We start from the raw sequence: 17,340 nt of genomic DNA on the forward strand, positions 1-17,340 counted from the left end.
ATTTTTGGATTAATTAAGAACATAATCATTTGGATATTTCTTTTTTTAATCTGAAAAATATAACTATATTATAGTGTTTTATTGTTGTTAACACATCAATGAATACCTTGTCATGATTAAATAACAGGTACTTGACCATTGTCATAAACACTAATTAGTTTGTTTGACAATCAATCTTTTCAACATTTTCACACTTGGTCATAAATTAAGCTGTTTGTTTATTATATAATTGGAAAATATTAAACTTCATCTATATTATTTCTGTGTTTTTTATACTTTGAAACCCTTATGATTTTAAAATGTAATTGTTGTATTGAAAAAACTCTTTATTTGATACTTAAATTTAATAGGTATACGGAACAGTTATTGTATAGGCTAGAATTCATGTTGTTTTTCAAAATGTTTGATTTTTTCACTTAATTAATAACATTTCCAAATGTCATGTCTAATTCAATGCATTACTTTGCAAAAGTAATTGTAATATAATGCATTCCTTTGATAAATGCATGTAATTGTAATTGTAATTTAATGCATGCTTTTGTAAAAGTAATTGTTATTTAATGCATGTTTTTGTAAAAGTGATTGTAATATAATGTATAACATTGCAATGTAGTTCGACCCATGCCTGAAAAATAGACACTATTTTTCACGTACTCGCAAAATTATTGGCATAACAAAACATCATATCACCTGAGCCCATAATTCATACATTATCGGCCAAGAAAGAATAAGATTGAAACTCTCAGACAGTATTTTTCCGCTAGACTACGAAACGCGAAGACACTATATCATGTATATATCTTATTTGTTTTCCATTTTTTCATAACATTTGTTTTTAAGTATTTTCCACGTTTGTTGCCTAACCAAACTTGATAGTTAAACAAAAGTTTCATAATTTTTAAATTATCCTCAAAAAATATTTTTTTATAACTTGTTAAAAGTGATTCTCTTATGTCTTGAAAACAAACTTAAAATGTTAAAAGGAAAAGGCATGCACCACGACCTAACGATATGTCCTTCTTTCTTGTCGTTTATCTATTTATTTTTTTTTGTGTGGAAATAAACCTTTTTATTTCTAAATCATTTGGGAATTCAATCAATTTTCGGGTACACATAATCGATACTGATGTGATATTTCTATGTAATATTTTCTCTAAATATATTAAAGTTATTGGAAAACACCGTTTATAAATTCTCTCAGGTAAAGTTTGCCGTTGATTAATTGATATTTTCATATCACTTTTGTTTCTATAGTTTTTAGAATTCTTTGTTTTTATTCATATGTGACTTACCAATGCTCAGAATTAAGCATTCGAAATAAAGGTAAATTCAGTATGACGCTTCAGACATTCATAAGGCTATACTCACATTTTAGTGCGAAACAATGCATTGATTGATTGATTGATTGATTTATGTATTTACAATAAATTTTCAATTTTTTATTTTTTATTCATCTAATCTTTTATTTATCTAATTTCTTATTTATCTATGTATATATATATATATTTATATATTATTTTTCTATGACTGTATCTAACATTAATTTGTAGGATCCTTTACTATAGATAATTTAGCTGATCTGTAAAAATAACATATCTCCATGCCTTATATTTCATGTACTTTAGTATGACGCTAAATTAAAACTGACGTGGAAAGGTAACACCGGGCCACATGAAGCTTCATTTTTATGAAGCCAAGGTAGTCGTGTGGTCTAGCGGGATGGCTACAGTGCATGCGATTTGGTGTCATGATATCTCAGTAGCATGGGTTCGAATCCCGGCGAGGGAAGAACAAAAAATCTGCGAAAGCAAATTTACAGATCTAACATTGTTGGGTTGATGTTAAGACGAGTTGTATATACATAATGTACACAGCAATTTACCATACTGTTGGTGATTCGATGGATAAATGTGTTGTAGAGTTGTCACTGGCTCAGACTTACTTATATGCATACGGGATAAACATCTCCCAATTGATACGATATTCCCGTGCTTGTCACAAAAAAGCTATTTTACGGACGCCATCACGAGTTGGTTGACTGTTATGAAATAATCGTTTCACAAATGATATCGGATATGTTCCTTACGTCGTAACTACAACCCCCTTCCCGTTCATGAATGTTACCTACCGAATTAGACTATTTACCGGATTTGTTATCACATAAACAACACGACGGGTGCCAAATGTAGAGCAGGATCTGCTTACCCTTTCGGAGCACCTGAGATCACCCCTAGTTTTTGGTGGGGTTCGTGTTGTTTATTCTTTGGTTTTCTGTGTTGTGTCATGTGTGCTGTTGTTTGTTTGTCCTTTTTCATTTTTTGACCATGGCGTTGTCAGTTTGTTTTAGATTTATGTGTTTGACTGTCCCTTTGGTATCTTTTGTCCCTCTTTTATATATATAGAAACCTGTAAAATAGATTTGCGACTATAAATGGTACCTGTAACGTACTACTAGACATTTAAGACTAGTTTTTGTGAAACAAACCTTTATCATTGTTGGATTGTGTTGGATTTTTTAGGTTTATGTAATGTTTCCGGTTGTTTTCTGTAATTAGTTGATACTTCAGTTTTATCATGTATATCTTTTATATGGTCATTTTATAAAATTAACTGTTTGCAAAAGTATTAATTATTCTAAATAATAGGGATGTTCTGGTACAGACAACCCTGGACGTTTTTGGCACAACTTTTGCGAACGTTTGGTCCTCGATGCTGTTCAACTTTTGAACTTTTGTATCTGGGCGTCACTAGTAAGTTTTGTGTGGACAAAACGCACTTCTTGCGTATTTAATTTTAAACCTGGTGCCTTTTGTTAGCTATTATTCGTGTGTTTCTTTGTCAATTATGTTCTCCTAATAATTTGTATTGTAGTCCTGTAATGTTGTGTTGTCATTTTAATGTTATATTTAACATGGCCGTAAAAGAGGGAGGGTTGACATGCCACAAAACCAGGTTCAATCCACCATTTTCTTTTCTTTTAAAAAAAAAATGTCCTGTACCAAGTCAGGAATATGGTCATTGTTATATTTTAGTTCGTTTCTGAGTGTGTTTAATTTAAACGTTGTGTTTCTTTTGTGTCGTTTGTTTCCTCTTATATTTCATTGTGAATTTACATTATTATAAGACGTGTCACGGTACTTTTCTATCCCAAATTCATGTATTTAGTTTTGATGTTATATTTGTTATTCTCATCGGACTTTGTCTAATGCTTAGTTCGTTTCTGTGTGTGTTACAATTTTATGTTCTGTCGTCATTCTCTTATATTTAATGCGTCTCCCTCGGTTTTGGTTTGTGACCCGGATTTGTTTGTTTTTTTCTATCGGTTTATGAGTTTTGAACATTGGTAAACTACTGTTGCCTTTATTAATCTTTAATGACTACAGCGGAAACGGTCTATGTCACAGTTAATATTGTTTCAACTTTATTTGTGACACTATTTAAAAAAACAGACACATTCTAAGCAACCTAGAGTCTTTTTTCTACAATTCATTTTCATAGCTATATAATCTATTCATCTAAAGCAACTGCAAAATTTCATGCATTAAATAAAAGTATAGTGAATCATTACGACATTGTTATGAACTTTATTTATAATAACAAAATAAAACATTGAGATAAGACAATTCTGAAGACCATGTATAGACAAAAACATAAAATGTACACTTCCTAGCAACTGTCTTTGAAATGGATATGTAAAATAAAAAACACAAACAAAACAAGCATATCGTAATATTTTAATTCCAAAATATAGTTTTCAGTATTCCAAAAAGGGACTGCAATGAAGTACCACGTGGATCAAAAAGTGGGGTGTATTGTATTCAGCCTGACAACGGAACTGAAATATCTGTATTCTGTGAAATGGACATTGATAATGGCGGATGGACTGTAAGTATTCCTTTGATTTTACTCTGTTGCTTCAGATAAGGGTGAAGGTTGGTACATAACAAAACGTTTAACATCTGTAAACCCGCTGCATTTGTTTGCACCTGTCATAAGTCAGGAACCTAAAGTTCAGGGGTCGTCGTTTGTTTGTGGTTCATAAAAGATTTGCGGTTCTCGTTCTCCGTTTTTCATATAGATTAGACCGTTGGTTTTCCCGTTTGAATGGTGATAAACCTGTAATTTTTGGGACCCTTTTATAGCTTGCTGTTTGATGGGAGCCAAGGCTCCGTGTTGTACACTGTACTTTGACCTATAATGGTTCACTTTTACAAATTTTGACTTGGATGGATAGTTGTCTCATTAGCACTTATACCACATCCTCTCACTTCTGCTTTCTTTACCAAAATTGAAGCAAAATATCAAAAGTCGAACTGGATGTATAAAGCAAGTTATTAATTTCTTAGCTTTTTTATTTTTTTCTAGAATACCACATGTATTCGGCGAACTTCTTGTTCTTTTTGCTTGAGTGATGGATGTATATTAGAAACTTCTCTAGAAAAAATCAAATTCATATTCATTGAAAATGGGGTTGTTGATTTGAAATGTTTGGTTCTTTTTCTGTTTGTTTCCTTTTGTTCTGTATATAGAGCATTTGCATACATGATCTCAGATATAAAAAGAAAACTTAATGAAATGTCACAAAGTGCACAAATTGAGGATATATTTAAGTTTCTGTTTGAAAAAAACTCACAGCGTTGACATTATCAAATGCGACCACTGTACGTATTTCCGTTACTAATTGTTACCAGTACATATTTAAAACTACAAAAAAATAAGAAAAAAAAATCAATGTTTAAACTGGTATTCAATTATAAATATTTCATAGATCACATGTAACTGTACTACAATAGGTATAAAGATCAATTAAATTGCCTCTAATAATTGTGGCTAGCCGAAGACTACTACTGCAATCAAAGATTGAATTAAAAAGAAATATTAGAAAAAGAATTATGTAAGATTAGGTAATTCAAATTTTTTTTATTGATTTCTGCCTAAATTATTTGACTGTTTAAGTCACTTGTTATTGTTTGCAAATTTCTATCTCATAATACTAGTTTATGTTTCTAGTGTACAATGAACGAAAAGGTACCGGAGTAGACATACAAATCAAAGTCCAGTTTAAATTACAGATCGTTGAAAACGGAAACACATTACAATAAAAAGACACAATACAAAAATAGAACTGGTCAATGATTATATATAAATTTAATAAATATTTTAAAAACCATTATAATTTGTTAATATTCAAAACAGAATTAATTGTTTCTATCAATATTCAATTGATCAAATACAATAACTTTGTATATAATTATTCATCTTTCATAGCTTTGCCTTTAGTTTATCATCTTGCATAGCATTACCTATAGTTTATCCGTTGAGATATAATTATTGCCTATAGTTATATGACGGCACTGTGGACTTCTATCGGTATTGGGAGGATTACAAATCTGGATTCGGGGACATAGATGGTGAACACTGGCTTGGTATGTACCTAAACTTATCATTATTATCATCTAAATGGTTAACAAATGGCTATGTTTGACATCTTCCTGCACTCGACAGTAGCATGGTCTGACAAACTTGATTTTTATGAAAACCATTGCTAAGTTTTGGTAGCAAACGTACAAGGATTGATACAAAATACATGGCCGTTATTAAATATATAGTTGATTCAGCTGTATCTGCCACTTTGTTTCATTATCTCAATGATGATATTCATACCTTTTTTACAAGCTGAAGCACAGTTGAAGGTAGTGCTAGTAACACTATCAGTATAAATTGTTTCTGTCGTACCAGGACTTAATTAATGTACAAAGTCGTTTTCTTTAATTGAAAATGCTCATCACAAACCAAACTATAAATGATTGCTACAATTAAAAGCATGCATGTCTAAACTGTTTGCAAATTGTTGTCCAACTCACAGGTACATACTGTATCCAGCAGCAACCTTTTCATCAAGGAAATTATTTTCATTTTTCTTCTTCAGGAAATGATAATTTGCATTTCATTTTACGACAAGGCTCCTACAGAGTCCGATTTGATCTTGAAGACTTTACAGGGGATACATCGTATGCTATTTATGATACCATATATGTTGGGGATGAGAGTACAAATTACACACTAAGCATCACTGGTTACAATGGAATCGCAGGTAATATCTGCTACAATGGATTCATTATTATCTTACCTTCTATACATTTCTTGGAATATGATTGGTTAAAAGCGTCCTCTTCAATTTGGAAACCGTGTATGTTTAATAGTAGGTTATTTGGAAGGCGGGGCTTATTTCATACACGGTTAGTAGTTGTGTTACGGCCCTTTAGAAAAACAAAACAGTACTGAGAAAAAATCAACTAACGAGGAAAGTGATGATAAAGTGAAATAAATTCATAAAGCACATTTGAATCTAACAACTTGTCATTGTTGGTATTTGTTTTTGTAGGATCAAAAGAAGTAGTTTTTTTATCATGTTAATGCTAACTGTATTAAAGACTTGCTCATTTTGATAGGTTTCTAGTCAAACTTTTACACGTTAAGATAGTCGGTAAAATCTACTTGTAGTTCCAATTACTGTATATTGTATGCAAATTTATGTACACAGTTTCAAATATATATTAAACATTATTGTTGCTCTGAGCTATCCAGGCTATGGTTAATCCACAAGAGTCCTTCGAACACATAGAATGATGAAAGAATGATTTTAATATTCTTTTTTGCTCGTCCAAATTATTGCAGGTTTATTGATGTGAATAGTGTTAAATAATGGTGTTACCTATCTTTTAACATGCCTTGCAGGTCATGCAATGAAGGATTGGCATCCAAATGAATTGGATGGTATGATGTTTACCACAAGTGACAGGGACAACGATATTAGCCCCACAAACTGTGGTTTCAAAAAACAAAGTGGGTGGTGGTATGCGGCATGTTCCTATTCCAATATCAATGGTGGTTATGGAGAACTGTATGATACAATCGCGAACATATATTGGAAAACATGGAAACCAAATGCACTAAAAAAGACAAGAATGATGATCAAACCAAATTAAACAGGCGAAATTGGAATATTTGGTACTAAGAAAACAAACTTGAAGCATCACACATTTTTCCAAACAGAATATGTTTAGATTTCATTTGGATATATTTGTATTGGCGTTACACATGGTAGAAGTCTGTTCATAATCTATCATTATGTGTAGAGAATTTGTTTCAGCCAAGATTGACTGCACCAAGTATTTTAACTATTCCAAATGTAATATTCTGTTAAGTATCAAATGATAGAACTCACTGACCGTTATTTTACGCAGATGTAAAAGTTAAGTTGTGATATATGACCAAATCAGAATTGATATATGACATTTATGTTATTACGTCTTTGGAATAAATATATGATTTTACTAATCATATTGAGTACCATTGGTATCAATATCGATGACAAAAAAGGAAATTGCAGAGGAGAAACACTCATTTAGTTTGATAACATATAAAGTCTTTTAAGTGACATTCATATTTCGCTGATAGTAAAAAAAATCAATAATAAGTTTTTGTTAGATAATCATGGAACCTTGGAAAAAATGGACTTAACAATGCATCGTTTAGTTAAACAAATATCTTTAATTTCCACTTTTAAACAAAAGCCTGTTCAAATAATCAGGATGATACTGAAAAGATTCTGAACAAATTTTTATGTTTTTTTGTGGACAAACCCAAGTAAGAAATGACCACATAAAAGGAACATACATAGAACCATATAAATATTACATGCATGCACGTTCTCGGATATCATATATCTCATACTACAATCACATCATTCAGAAATGCATCTAATGTGGTCCTCTTCTTATTTTGAGATTTTGCTGCTATCCAAGTTCAAATTTTGACTTATTTTATTGGAATAATTTGGCAATCCTTTAAATCTTTTGCTTCTTCTGTAATTCAGTGGTTGTTGTTCGTGCTGAATTACATATTTGTTTTACTTTCATTTTTTCGTACATTAATTATGCCATTAGTTTTTTTGTCTTAATTGATTTAAAGTGGTCATTTCAGGCCCTTTTTAAAAGTTGGCTATACGGTATTGTCTTTGTTCATTATTTAAGATTGTCGGGTGTCCTATATTTATAAATTTTGTCTTTTTGTCTCATTGGCAATCATACCATATCTTTTTTTTATATATATATATATTAACAACAGTTTACAACACAACAAAATAGAAAACTAAAAACTGAAAAACACTCCCCCTCCCCCCATTCAGAACCGTGGATGATCTATGGTGCTCAATGTTATCCAATACAACGCATGGTATGATATTAATCATTCGTTACAAGAACACATGTATAATATAGTTGAATGTGTAAGTTTTTGCGAACATGGTATCGGTAATCGAGTCAGATGGCATACCTTAATTGGAATATGTAATACCTATATGATGTTGATATATCTTTTTTGTTATTCTACCGATCGAGATAAAATATGAAGGATTTATATCTTTTGATTGACACATGTTAATTAATATGTTTGCCATCAAATCAGGTCCTGTCAAGATTTGTAATTTAATTTTTTTTTTTCAAAGGAAGTGCGTTTGGTTCATTGGTTGGAAGTTTTTGTCGATAGAACAACCTTTGTCGTGTAGAATCTACTCATTTGTCTACATTCGGGTTGATTTCTATAAAGGACAGTCACCTGATAATATTACCGAAACCTTATTAATTAAATTAACTATTATAATGATGTATTATTATGATAAACGATAAAAATGAAAATTTTTAAACAAAATCGTACATGAAATAGAAACCTGACGTTATAAAAACCAACATACTTCCAGAGATCGGTCAATTACGAATGATTGTAGGTAATCCAACATATCGAACAGCAATAAATTAAATATCTCAAACACAAACACAACAGGAACAAAAGGACAACAAATAAATACATGCTCAATGGTAACATATGAACGTTGTGGATATATTGGTTTTATGCAAATTTGTCGTAAATAACTGAAAAAAATGATCAACCCTTTACGTTATGGAAAGCAGTGTAGTTAACCAGTTATGTTTTAAACAGTAAATTATGAAACTGGTCTAACCATGAAAGGATACAAAATACAATGATCGTAAACACTACTTTTCTTATAGCTTTATCAAAAGTCAATCTAGCTACAAAGAAAGATTTTAAATCAAAGTTTCTAATTTGTTTTCATTTTAAAATGTTTTATATCTTATCACCGTTAACAAATCAGGTTGTGATTTAACTTCAATATTACATCACTGTTTTCTGATGCAAATCAGCAGTGTTTTGACAACTCGTGATCGTGGACCCAAATTGTAAACCTTCTCCACTTATTAAAGTTTAATGTTTTATTGTATTTTCGTAGAATTAAGCTGATTCATTATGGTATACACGAGGTATCCTTGTTTTCAAATATAAAACTAAAAATGGAACATTCACTAATTACAAATGGTCTGAACTCGGTTTAGTAAGAAAATAAGATGTATGGTTTGTCTATATAGTTAAAATGTGTTAAAATACATCTGTTTCGGGAAGTATTAGGGCAATACAAAAATATAGTTTGATATGATTCAATGACGTAACGATGTTTCGTTCAACTATTTAAAGAGGAGGTTAATATCCTTAGCAAATTGGATCTACGTGAGCTGTACTTACTACATTTAAGTAAATTTGCATTCTATGCTCTTAATATAAAGAAATTTGCCGTTCTTCGTCTACTAATTTTTACTTTATTTTTTTATTTATGTATGTATAGTTCATAGTTTAACTTTTCGATATAGCAAAGCTTCACATTGTATGTATATGTTGTTTTGATGTATAAAAACATGTTTAAATGTATTTTTTTCTAAGAACTGTTGATATTGGTTGTCATATATCATGGAAGCTGAGGATGGTATGACTCTCACGCAAAATAATAATTATATTCGGAAACATGATGGAAACATATGGGAGCAAGTTTATAGATTTTGATTTTTTTTCAAAGTCTTGTATTGATTTTTGCTATGAATCGTTATACAACATTCTATTCATTCAGTCAGATTTGAAGTTGCAATTGCAAATGGAATATTGATGACATGAAGGATATCTAACATGTCTATAATTAAGCATAAATTGTTTCAATACCTCACCAGGGAATTGCAACAGATAAATTAATCCTCATAAAACAATAAAATAGGAAAGTAATGCTGTGTACTTTAATGTCACTCATTAACAAATACAGGTCTAGATTTTGAAATAAATTTTAAGGAAGACAGATGAATTGATACACACATAAATTTATTTTAAAGGTACCAGGTTTATAATTTGATACGACAGACGTGTGTTTCGTCTACATAAGACTCATCATTAGCGATCAGAATAAAAGAGTTAGAAAGTCAAACAAACATAAAGGTGAAGAGCATTTTATAACCTAAAATATTAGAACGTTGAGCCATATACGGCTAAGGTAATCTATGCCTGGGATAAGAAAATCCTTATTTATTTGAATAATTCATATGTTTACGGACAGTTAATTTATAAAAATGACCATATAATTGATATACAAATTGCAGACTTCTAGACTGGTGGTACCTTCATGGACAAAACTTCCACCAGCAGTGTCATCAACCAAGTTGTGTAAATAGTTAAAAAAAAAAAAAAAAAAAAAAAAAAAGGTTCCTGGCTTATAGTCTACATAAGACTCATCAGTAAAGCTCAGATCAAAAAAGTTAGAAAGCCAAGCAAGAATAAAGTTGAAGAGCATTGAGGACCCAAAATTCCAAAGGTTGTGTCAAATACGGATAAGGTAATCTATATAAAAAATAAGATGTGGTATGAATGCCTATGTGAAAAATTTCTATTAGAAATCAAATGACACAGAAATGTACAACTATTGGTCACCTTACGGCCTTCAACAAAGACCATACTGTATAGTCATCTATAAAAGGTCCTGAAATGACAAATGTAATACAATTCAAACGAGAAAAATAACGACCTAAATTATTTACAGTAAAAGAACGAAAAACACATATGTAACAAATCAACAAACGAAAACCACGGAATAATGTGCTCCTGAGATGGGATAGACGTATACATACATAATAATGGCGGGGTGTACCATGCTAGCAGGATCCCAACCCTCCCCTAAACAAGGACAGTGGTGTACCAGTACAACATGAGAATGAGCTATAAAAATCGGTCGAAAAAGGCTTAACTAGGCAGATGAATACAAAAACACGAAGTGGAAGTGACCGGGCATTTGTATATCCCAAAATCTAAAAGACACTAAGTACTGATCTGAAATTATGCATCTAAGACTAAATAATCAATCAGCACACATCCAACATCCAATGGATTTAGTGTAAGAGGACATAAATAGTCTTCGGACATCGTGGACGACAACGATGTGGTACCAATATAAGACCATTTTTTTTTTAGATAAACTATAGGTTTGTGTAAATAAAAGAAAGTTTTATCATATTTTGATGCTTTTTTTGTGTCAAATTTACCATGTTGTCAATTTTGTAAAGGAGTAGGTCCAGTAAGACCTCTTTTCGACCCCAAAATATAGCAGTTTTAGAAATTGTTTTACAAATTGTGAAAATGTAAATTTTAAGTTATATATTGGAAAGTAGAATGCTTCGTTACATAAATATGGGCTGTTTTTGGACATTACAATGCACATATATCGGGTACTAGCATCATTAAGTCATGCTAAATTTACTGAAATCTTCACTATTTTAGCTTTTTAGTTAAATTTTATGCCTGGAATACGAAATCTTAAGTCATGCAATATTCACGCTTTCATAACAAACAAAACATTTGAAAGTATGAACACTGTTTTTATTTTTATGAATTTTCAAAAGATAAAATTCAAATAATTGAAAAATTGCTATATCAAATTATTCATTGATCAATTAGGTTAATATTTAATCACTGTTGAAATTAAAATATTTCAAGGATCATAAATCATGACTTGTTATACGACTGCATGACTCAAAAGAAATGAGTACTATGAATTTGATGCAGACCCTTAGTAAGTGAAATGATGTCTAACTGCATTATTCTTAACACTTTTTTAGACTCATTTGTACAACTTTTTCATTGGAGAATTATTTAACAATAGATTTGCATTTAACCAGATATTAAAAATTAAACGGAGACACGTTTTCCAAATCTGTTCAATAAGAATCTACATGGCATTAATATTGGACTATTCTCATTTCACATTAGCTGTCACGATCAGTTAACAGCGAAGGCAAAATGGGAATACACATTGCTATTGTAATGCATGCAACCAAGAGAAATTTAAATTAAAATTGATAATCCTTTATAAAAAGAGATTGACCAAAGGGAGCTTAAAAACCCTTCTACCAAACACAGTTTTTTTTTTCATTACAGAATGATATATCTGCCAGGTCTAGTCTTTATCATCCATGAAACGTGATAATGTGAGTTCTACCGATTCATTGAATGCAAATATGACAAACTTATTGGCATTACAACAATAAAAACTTATAAACAAAATTTCAAAAGTGGCAGGACTTACAAACAAATCGACCTCGACACCTTAACGAAGATGCCGAAAAAAAACCCCACATAAAACGAAGCAAACTGAAATTTTCAATAAATAAACTCATCAAAGATACACGGATTAAATTTTTATATTTACGCCAGACGTGCGTTTTGTCTACATGCAAAATGAAATAATACAAAAACGAAAACAAAATCCTATAAAATGTAATTATGAAACTGAAATAAAAACAAGCAAATAAAAAGAAAAAATGAAAATTTTGACAACATATCATAAGGTAACGAAGGATTCTAAAGAACTACCTGCTGAGATTATATCCTGGTAACTAATGCGCACACGTTTATAAATATTCAAGTCTTGTAAGAATATTAAAGGACAACAAAAATTATAAATTGATAATACTTTATAAAAGAGATTGACCAAAGGGAGCTTAAAAACCCTTCTACCAAACACAGTTATTTTTCATTACAGAATGATATATCTGCCAGGTCTAGTCTTTATCATCCATGAAACGTGATAATGTGAGTTCTACCGATTCATTGAATGCAATTATGACAAACTTATTGGCATTACAACAATAAAAACTTATAAACAAAATTTCAAAAGTGGCAGGACTTACAAACAAATCGAGGATTATCAATCGGCCTTTTAGAGGTTAACAGATTTACCTAAATTTTAAGATTTCAATAGATATTAGATGTGGTATGAGTGCCAATGAAAAACTGTCCATCTAGGTCACAATCTGTAAAAGTAAACCATTGTAGTTCAAAGCTCGGCCTTCAACAAAGAGGCTTGATTTACACCGAACAGCAAGTTATAAAGGGTCTCAAAAATGACTAGTGTAAAACCATTCGAACAGGAAAACCAATGATATAATCTATATACTAGATAACCCTTTAAACCACTGGTCGTTAAAACAGCAAAGATTTCACCCACATCATTTGTCATACATGGTGAGGATATCTTGACCAAATGTCGTGGGTCACTTCTCTGGTTGATTGTCTTATTTTCAAAGGTTTTTCTTTTTTTTTCTCAAAGATATTGGATAATGTGAAATGAAGATTTTGGCAAGCCTTGTTATTCCATGTTATATCTAGTACACAGGTTATTTACAAACGATTATAGAAAGTCGTTTAGTCTAACAGCAGGCTTACAAAAGGTGTATGATGTAGATTTGTTAGTCTTCATTCGGATACACATTGTTTTTATTTATATTTCGTTGTAAAGGGCTGTTTATTTATTTTGTTCTTAAGTGTCACTGAAAAGTCTTTTTAGACGAAATGCTCAATTTTGATTCCGGATTTTATGATAAGTTTTTATGTCGATAAAATTTACGTATAATTTTACTTTCAACAAAATATGGATTTTTTTCGACATATGTTTGTCATTAATATAGTTTATACAATCATTTCAAGGGAATTTCGGTTTATTTTGGGCTTGCTTGTACGATGAAAATGAAGTCTTTTGTTTCAGTGCTCTGTATTTTGTTCTCTGGAGTGTTTTCTAAAAATGCTTTAAAAAGAAATGAACCTGAGAAAAATCAGAAAAGCAATCCACTGATTTGGCTAATTTTACAACAAAATGAACAATTACATGCATTAAGAGCTCGTTTGGTTAAGCTCCGAGATATAGCACATGAAAACCAAAAAGACATGATTTCTCTGAAAAGAGACATGGTGGCTTTGATATCTAGATTCGGGAATTTTGCCATTGATAGAAATGATAAATCGCTTGATGAAATAAGTTCTAAAGTTATTGCAGTCGCAAACAGAAGGAGAATCGACCATTTAACTACAAAATTAGAAAAGTTTGACAATCGCAAATTAGAAAAGCAAATTAAGAAACAGGTGTTATCACAGATGGAAAGTTTCAACAGTAACAGAGGTAACTCAGGTACGTTTGAAATACTATTTAACATATATAAGTTCAATATACAGATCATCCTGCCTTAATCCCTTAAAAGGCTGTATTGCATACGCAAAAATTAAATGAACATATATGTCTCGGAGGACAATTTGTAAATTATTCTAATAGATATAGCAGTAATCCAATCAAATCATTCATTATGCATTTATCAATTATCATTGCCTTTAACAAGAAAGGTACGTACATGTACCATTAGTAAAGTAAGAATTGTTTACCCGTCCGGCACACCTTAATTCACACGGTTTTGCTTGGCGGGTTTAACTAACAATCAACTAAAAGAACAACTCCTTTTATAAGTGAAGTATTCTGGTATGTGCTCGATGGCTTTTTTTAAATAGTGATTAAGATAAATACACAATATTAACTACTGTACTACTATTTTTGACAAGTTTACCTATTACTGTAATAGGTAAACATTTCAAAAATAGTAGTAAAGTAGTTAATATTGTGTATTTATCTTAATAATACATCTTTTGTTTTGTTCATACATGTTGTAAGTCTAATGGAATTTTATGCAACTGTCATACAAATGAGAGATCAAACTAGCTAATTCACTACGTCTGTAATATGACAGTTGTTTGAACTTTCGATTATAACATTCGATTATGGATTTTCCGTTTTGGATTTCCCCCGGTTCCATTATTTTAATGAACTAGCTTTTTGACAGTAAGCTTGACGTTTGTATGAAGTTAAAATGACAAGTCGTTTTAGTCTAGCAAACTTTTAAACATTACACAATTAAAATGGTAGAAATAGTTACTTTCTGTCAACAGTTTCGATTAATACGTCTCAACGTTTACTTCTGACATCACTATAGAAATCAACGGAAAAGTAAATTGAAATGGTATATGTCATAACAAAAATAAATACTAATCAATATCATATTCGTCTTATTCTATTCTTATTTAATATATAGTAAATATTTAATTAATTTCAATTTATCTTACCTATTCATTACAACTCAGATTTGTTAACTTACTAAATAACAAAACCAAAAATACTTGAAAGAGAAATTACCCAGGAAGCAATGTGTTTTTTATTCAGAAATACTTGTCATTTGGTGTGTTTTTGCAATTTTGAACGTTTTTTTTTAATGTAAAAAGAAGATGTAGGGTTAAGTTTATGTAGATACAAAATGGGTTAAATGTTTTGATTATAAAATTTTCAGGCTATTTGTGATCATTTGTTTTCTCGATGAAAATGTTTCACGTTTTGTTATTTTTGGCCTTTTAAAGCTTATTATAAGATTGTATTTTTGTTGGCTTATTGTTGATGGTCATTATGGTGGCCTATAGTTGTTATAGTAATTTTCTATATATTTCATTTCTAAGTTGTTTTATTTATTTCTTTAATTGTATGTGATTGTAATTTGCTCTGGTTTCACATGTCAATGTGACTGAGTGTTTTTAAAATAATGCATATTGTACTTGTACTTGTCCTTCGGTGTTTGGTTGATTGTTTTCGTACTAGCAATATTACTATTATTCTTTCGTTTATTTTAAGCAATTTATTTACAGGTGGAGGGGATACATATGTTCGGTGGGGAAGAAGTACCTGTCCATCGAAAAATGGAACTAAACTGGTATATTCTGGTAAGTGCGCATATTCAAACGTAGTAAGCTCGATAGTAATCATAAAATATACGTCGCGAGGTTAATTTGTACCCTTATACATATTAAACGTTTTTATTTTAAGAAGAAAATTTCATTACCAATAATTGGTATTTCAAATACCAAGTAGTATTTTATATAGTATTATTGTGTAAGTAACATTACATAATACACTGCTTGATAATCAAATTTGATTTAGAACATACAGCACATGTTGAAGGGTATATTTAATGATACGGAGGACATGGTAATGATCCACATACATTTCTAATCATGAAAAATTACATCTATCAGGAATTTAACTACAAAGTAGATGACTAATAAGAAGTCATGACTTTACACTATTTTACAGTAACAAGCATATCAATAAAAGTAAAGAATCGAGATTACTCTCTTCAAAATTAATGATTTCCGAACTAAATCTATAAAGAAAAATATGTGTGTGGATGGCTTTACTTTAAACATACTTTATTTCGCAAATCATGTACATGACATACACATATGAATACAGTAATACATTGGATAGCTTTGCATGATGGTATAGTTGTATGCGTGTCCATTTTTTTTTTTTTTTTTTTTTGCTTATAGGTCACGCAGGTGGTGGTTGGTACAATCATCCAGGGGCACCTGCGGAGCCGGTATGCCTTCCAACAGATCCTAATTTCTTGCAAAAATCTGGTAGCAATAACGCTTTCATATACGGAATGGAATACGAATCCGATACCCTTGGTACGAAAGCTATCGACAACGATGTCCCATGCAGTGTCTGTCATGTTCAATTAGGAACAACAATCATGATACCTGGAAAAACAACATGCAATAAAGGCTGGACATTGGAGTATGCAGGAAATTTAGCTGCAGGCGCCGTAAGCCATCCCGCCCCCTCTACCTATGTATGTATCGATTTGAACCCTGAATACATTCACCATGGAAGTGCTAACTACAATGGTAAGCTGTTGTACGATGTAGTCGGCCAATGTGGATCATTGCCATGTCCTCCGTATCATGAAGCATACCCTTTAACATGTGCTGTATGTTCGAAATGAATTCAAAAATTAAAAATATATTTTAATATTGTGTTTGATACTACTTGTTTTCTTTAAATATTCCACTTGCAAGAATAGATTTACAAAGCTATTTCATACACAACCATCTTAGCAGAAGCGATTTAAATAAAACAGTATATGATTTTTTTTTTTGTATACTATCTGTTTAATCATGACAACATTTAATATCTAATAGAATATATTTATTATTCAAGCAATATAATTAATAACAACACATACTACGTTGAATTAAACAGCTACATTACTTTTCATTTTATTTGTTTTCTCTTTGTTTTTTATT

At 30.8% G+C, this 17,340-nt stretch overlaps 2 protein-coding genes across 2 annotated transcripts; both read left to right on the forward strand.

Moving 5' to 3' along the window:
* The first annotated feature begins 3,858 nt into the window (after nucleotides 1–3,858).
* On the forward strand, nucleotides 3,859–7,342 carry LOC139484289 (fibroleukin-like). Its single transcript, XM_071268024.1, has 4 exons — nucleotides 3,859–3,885; nucleotides 5,342–5,426; nucleotides 5,930–6,094; nucleotides 6,739–7,342. The coding sequence occupies exons 1-4, from the start codon at nucleotides 3,859–3,861 to the stop codon at nucleotides 6,987–6,989; spliced, it is 528 nt and encodes a 175-aa protein (XP_071124125.1). The 3' UTR covers nucleotides 6,990–7,342.
* Nucleotides 7,343–13,840: 6,498 nt separating this feature from the next.
* On the forward strand, nucleotides 13,841–17,065 carry LOC139487086 (uncharacterized). The gene is made up of 3 exons (XM_071272090.1): nucleotides 13,841–14,350; nucleotides 15,901–15,975; nucleotides 16,582–17,065. Exons 1-3 carry the CDS (start codon nucleotides 13,906–13,908, stop codon nucleotides 17,037–17,039), a joined length of 978 nt encoding a protein of 325 aa, XP_071128191.1. The 5' UTR covers nucleotides 13,841–13,905; the 3' UTR covers nucleotides 17,040–17,065.
* Nucleotides 17,066–17,340: the final 275 nt, after the last annotated feature.

This window comes from Mytilus edulis, chromosome 8 (genome assembly GCF_963676685.1).
Source record: "Mytilus edulis chromosome 8, xbMytEdul2.2, whole genome shotgun sequence".
Lineage (NCBI taxonomy): Eukaryota > Metazoa > Mollusca > Bivalvia > Mytilida > Mytilidae > Mytilus > Mytilus edulis.

Coding starts and splice junctions, on each gene's coding strand:
- LOC139484289 (XM_071268024.1), top strand. CDS start 3,859: ATGGACATTGATAATGGCGGATGGACT. Junction 3,886..5,341: donor TTGATAATGGCGGATGGACT/GTAAGTATTCCT, acceptor TATTGCCTATAG/TTATATGACGGCACTGTGGA. Junction 6,095..6,738: donor TGGTTACAATGGAATCGCAG/GTAATATCTGCT, acceptor CATGCCTTGCAG/GTCATGCAATGAAGGATTGG.
- LOC139487086 (XM_071272090.1), top strand. CDS start 13,906: ATGAAAATGAAGTCTTTTGTTTCAGTGCTCTGTATTTTGTTCTCTGGA. Junction 14,351..15,900: donor CAGTAACAGAGGTAACTCAG/GTACGTTTGAAA, acceptor ATTTATTTACAG/GTGGAGGGGATACATATGTT. Junction 15,976..16,581: donor AACTAAACTGGTATATTCTG/GTAAGTGCGCAT, acceptor TTTTGCTTATAG/GTCACGCAGGTGGTGGTTGG.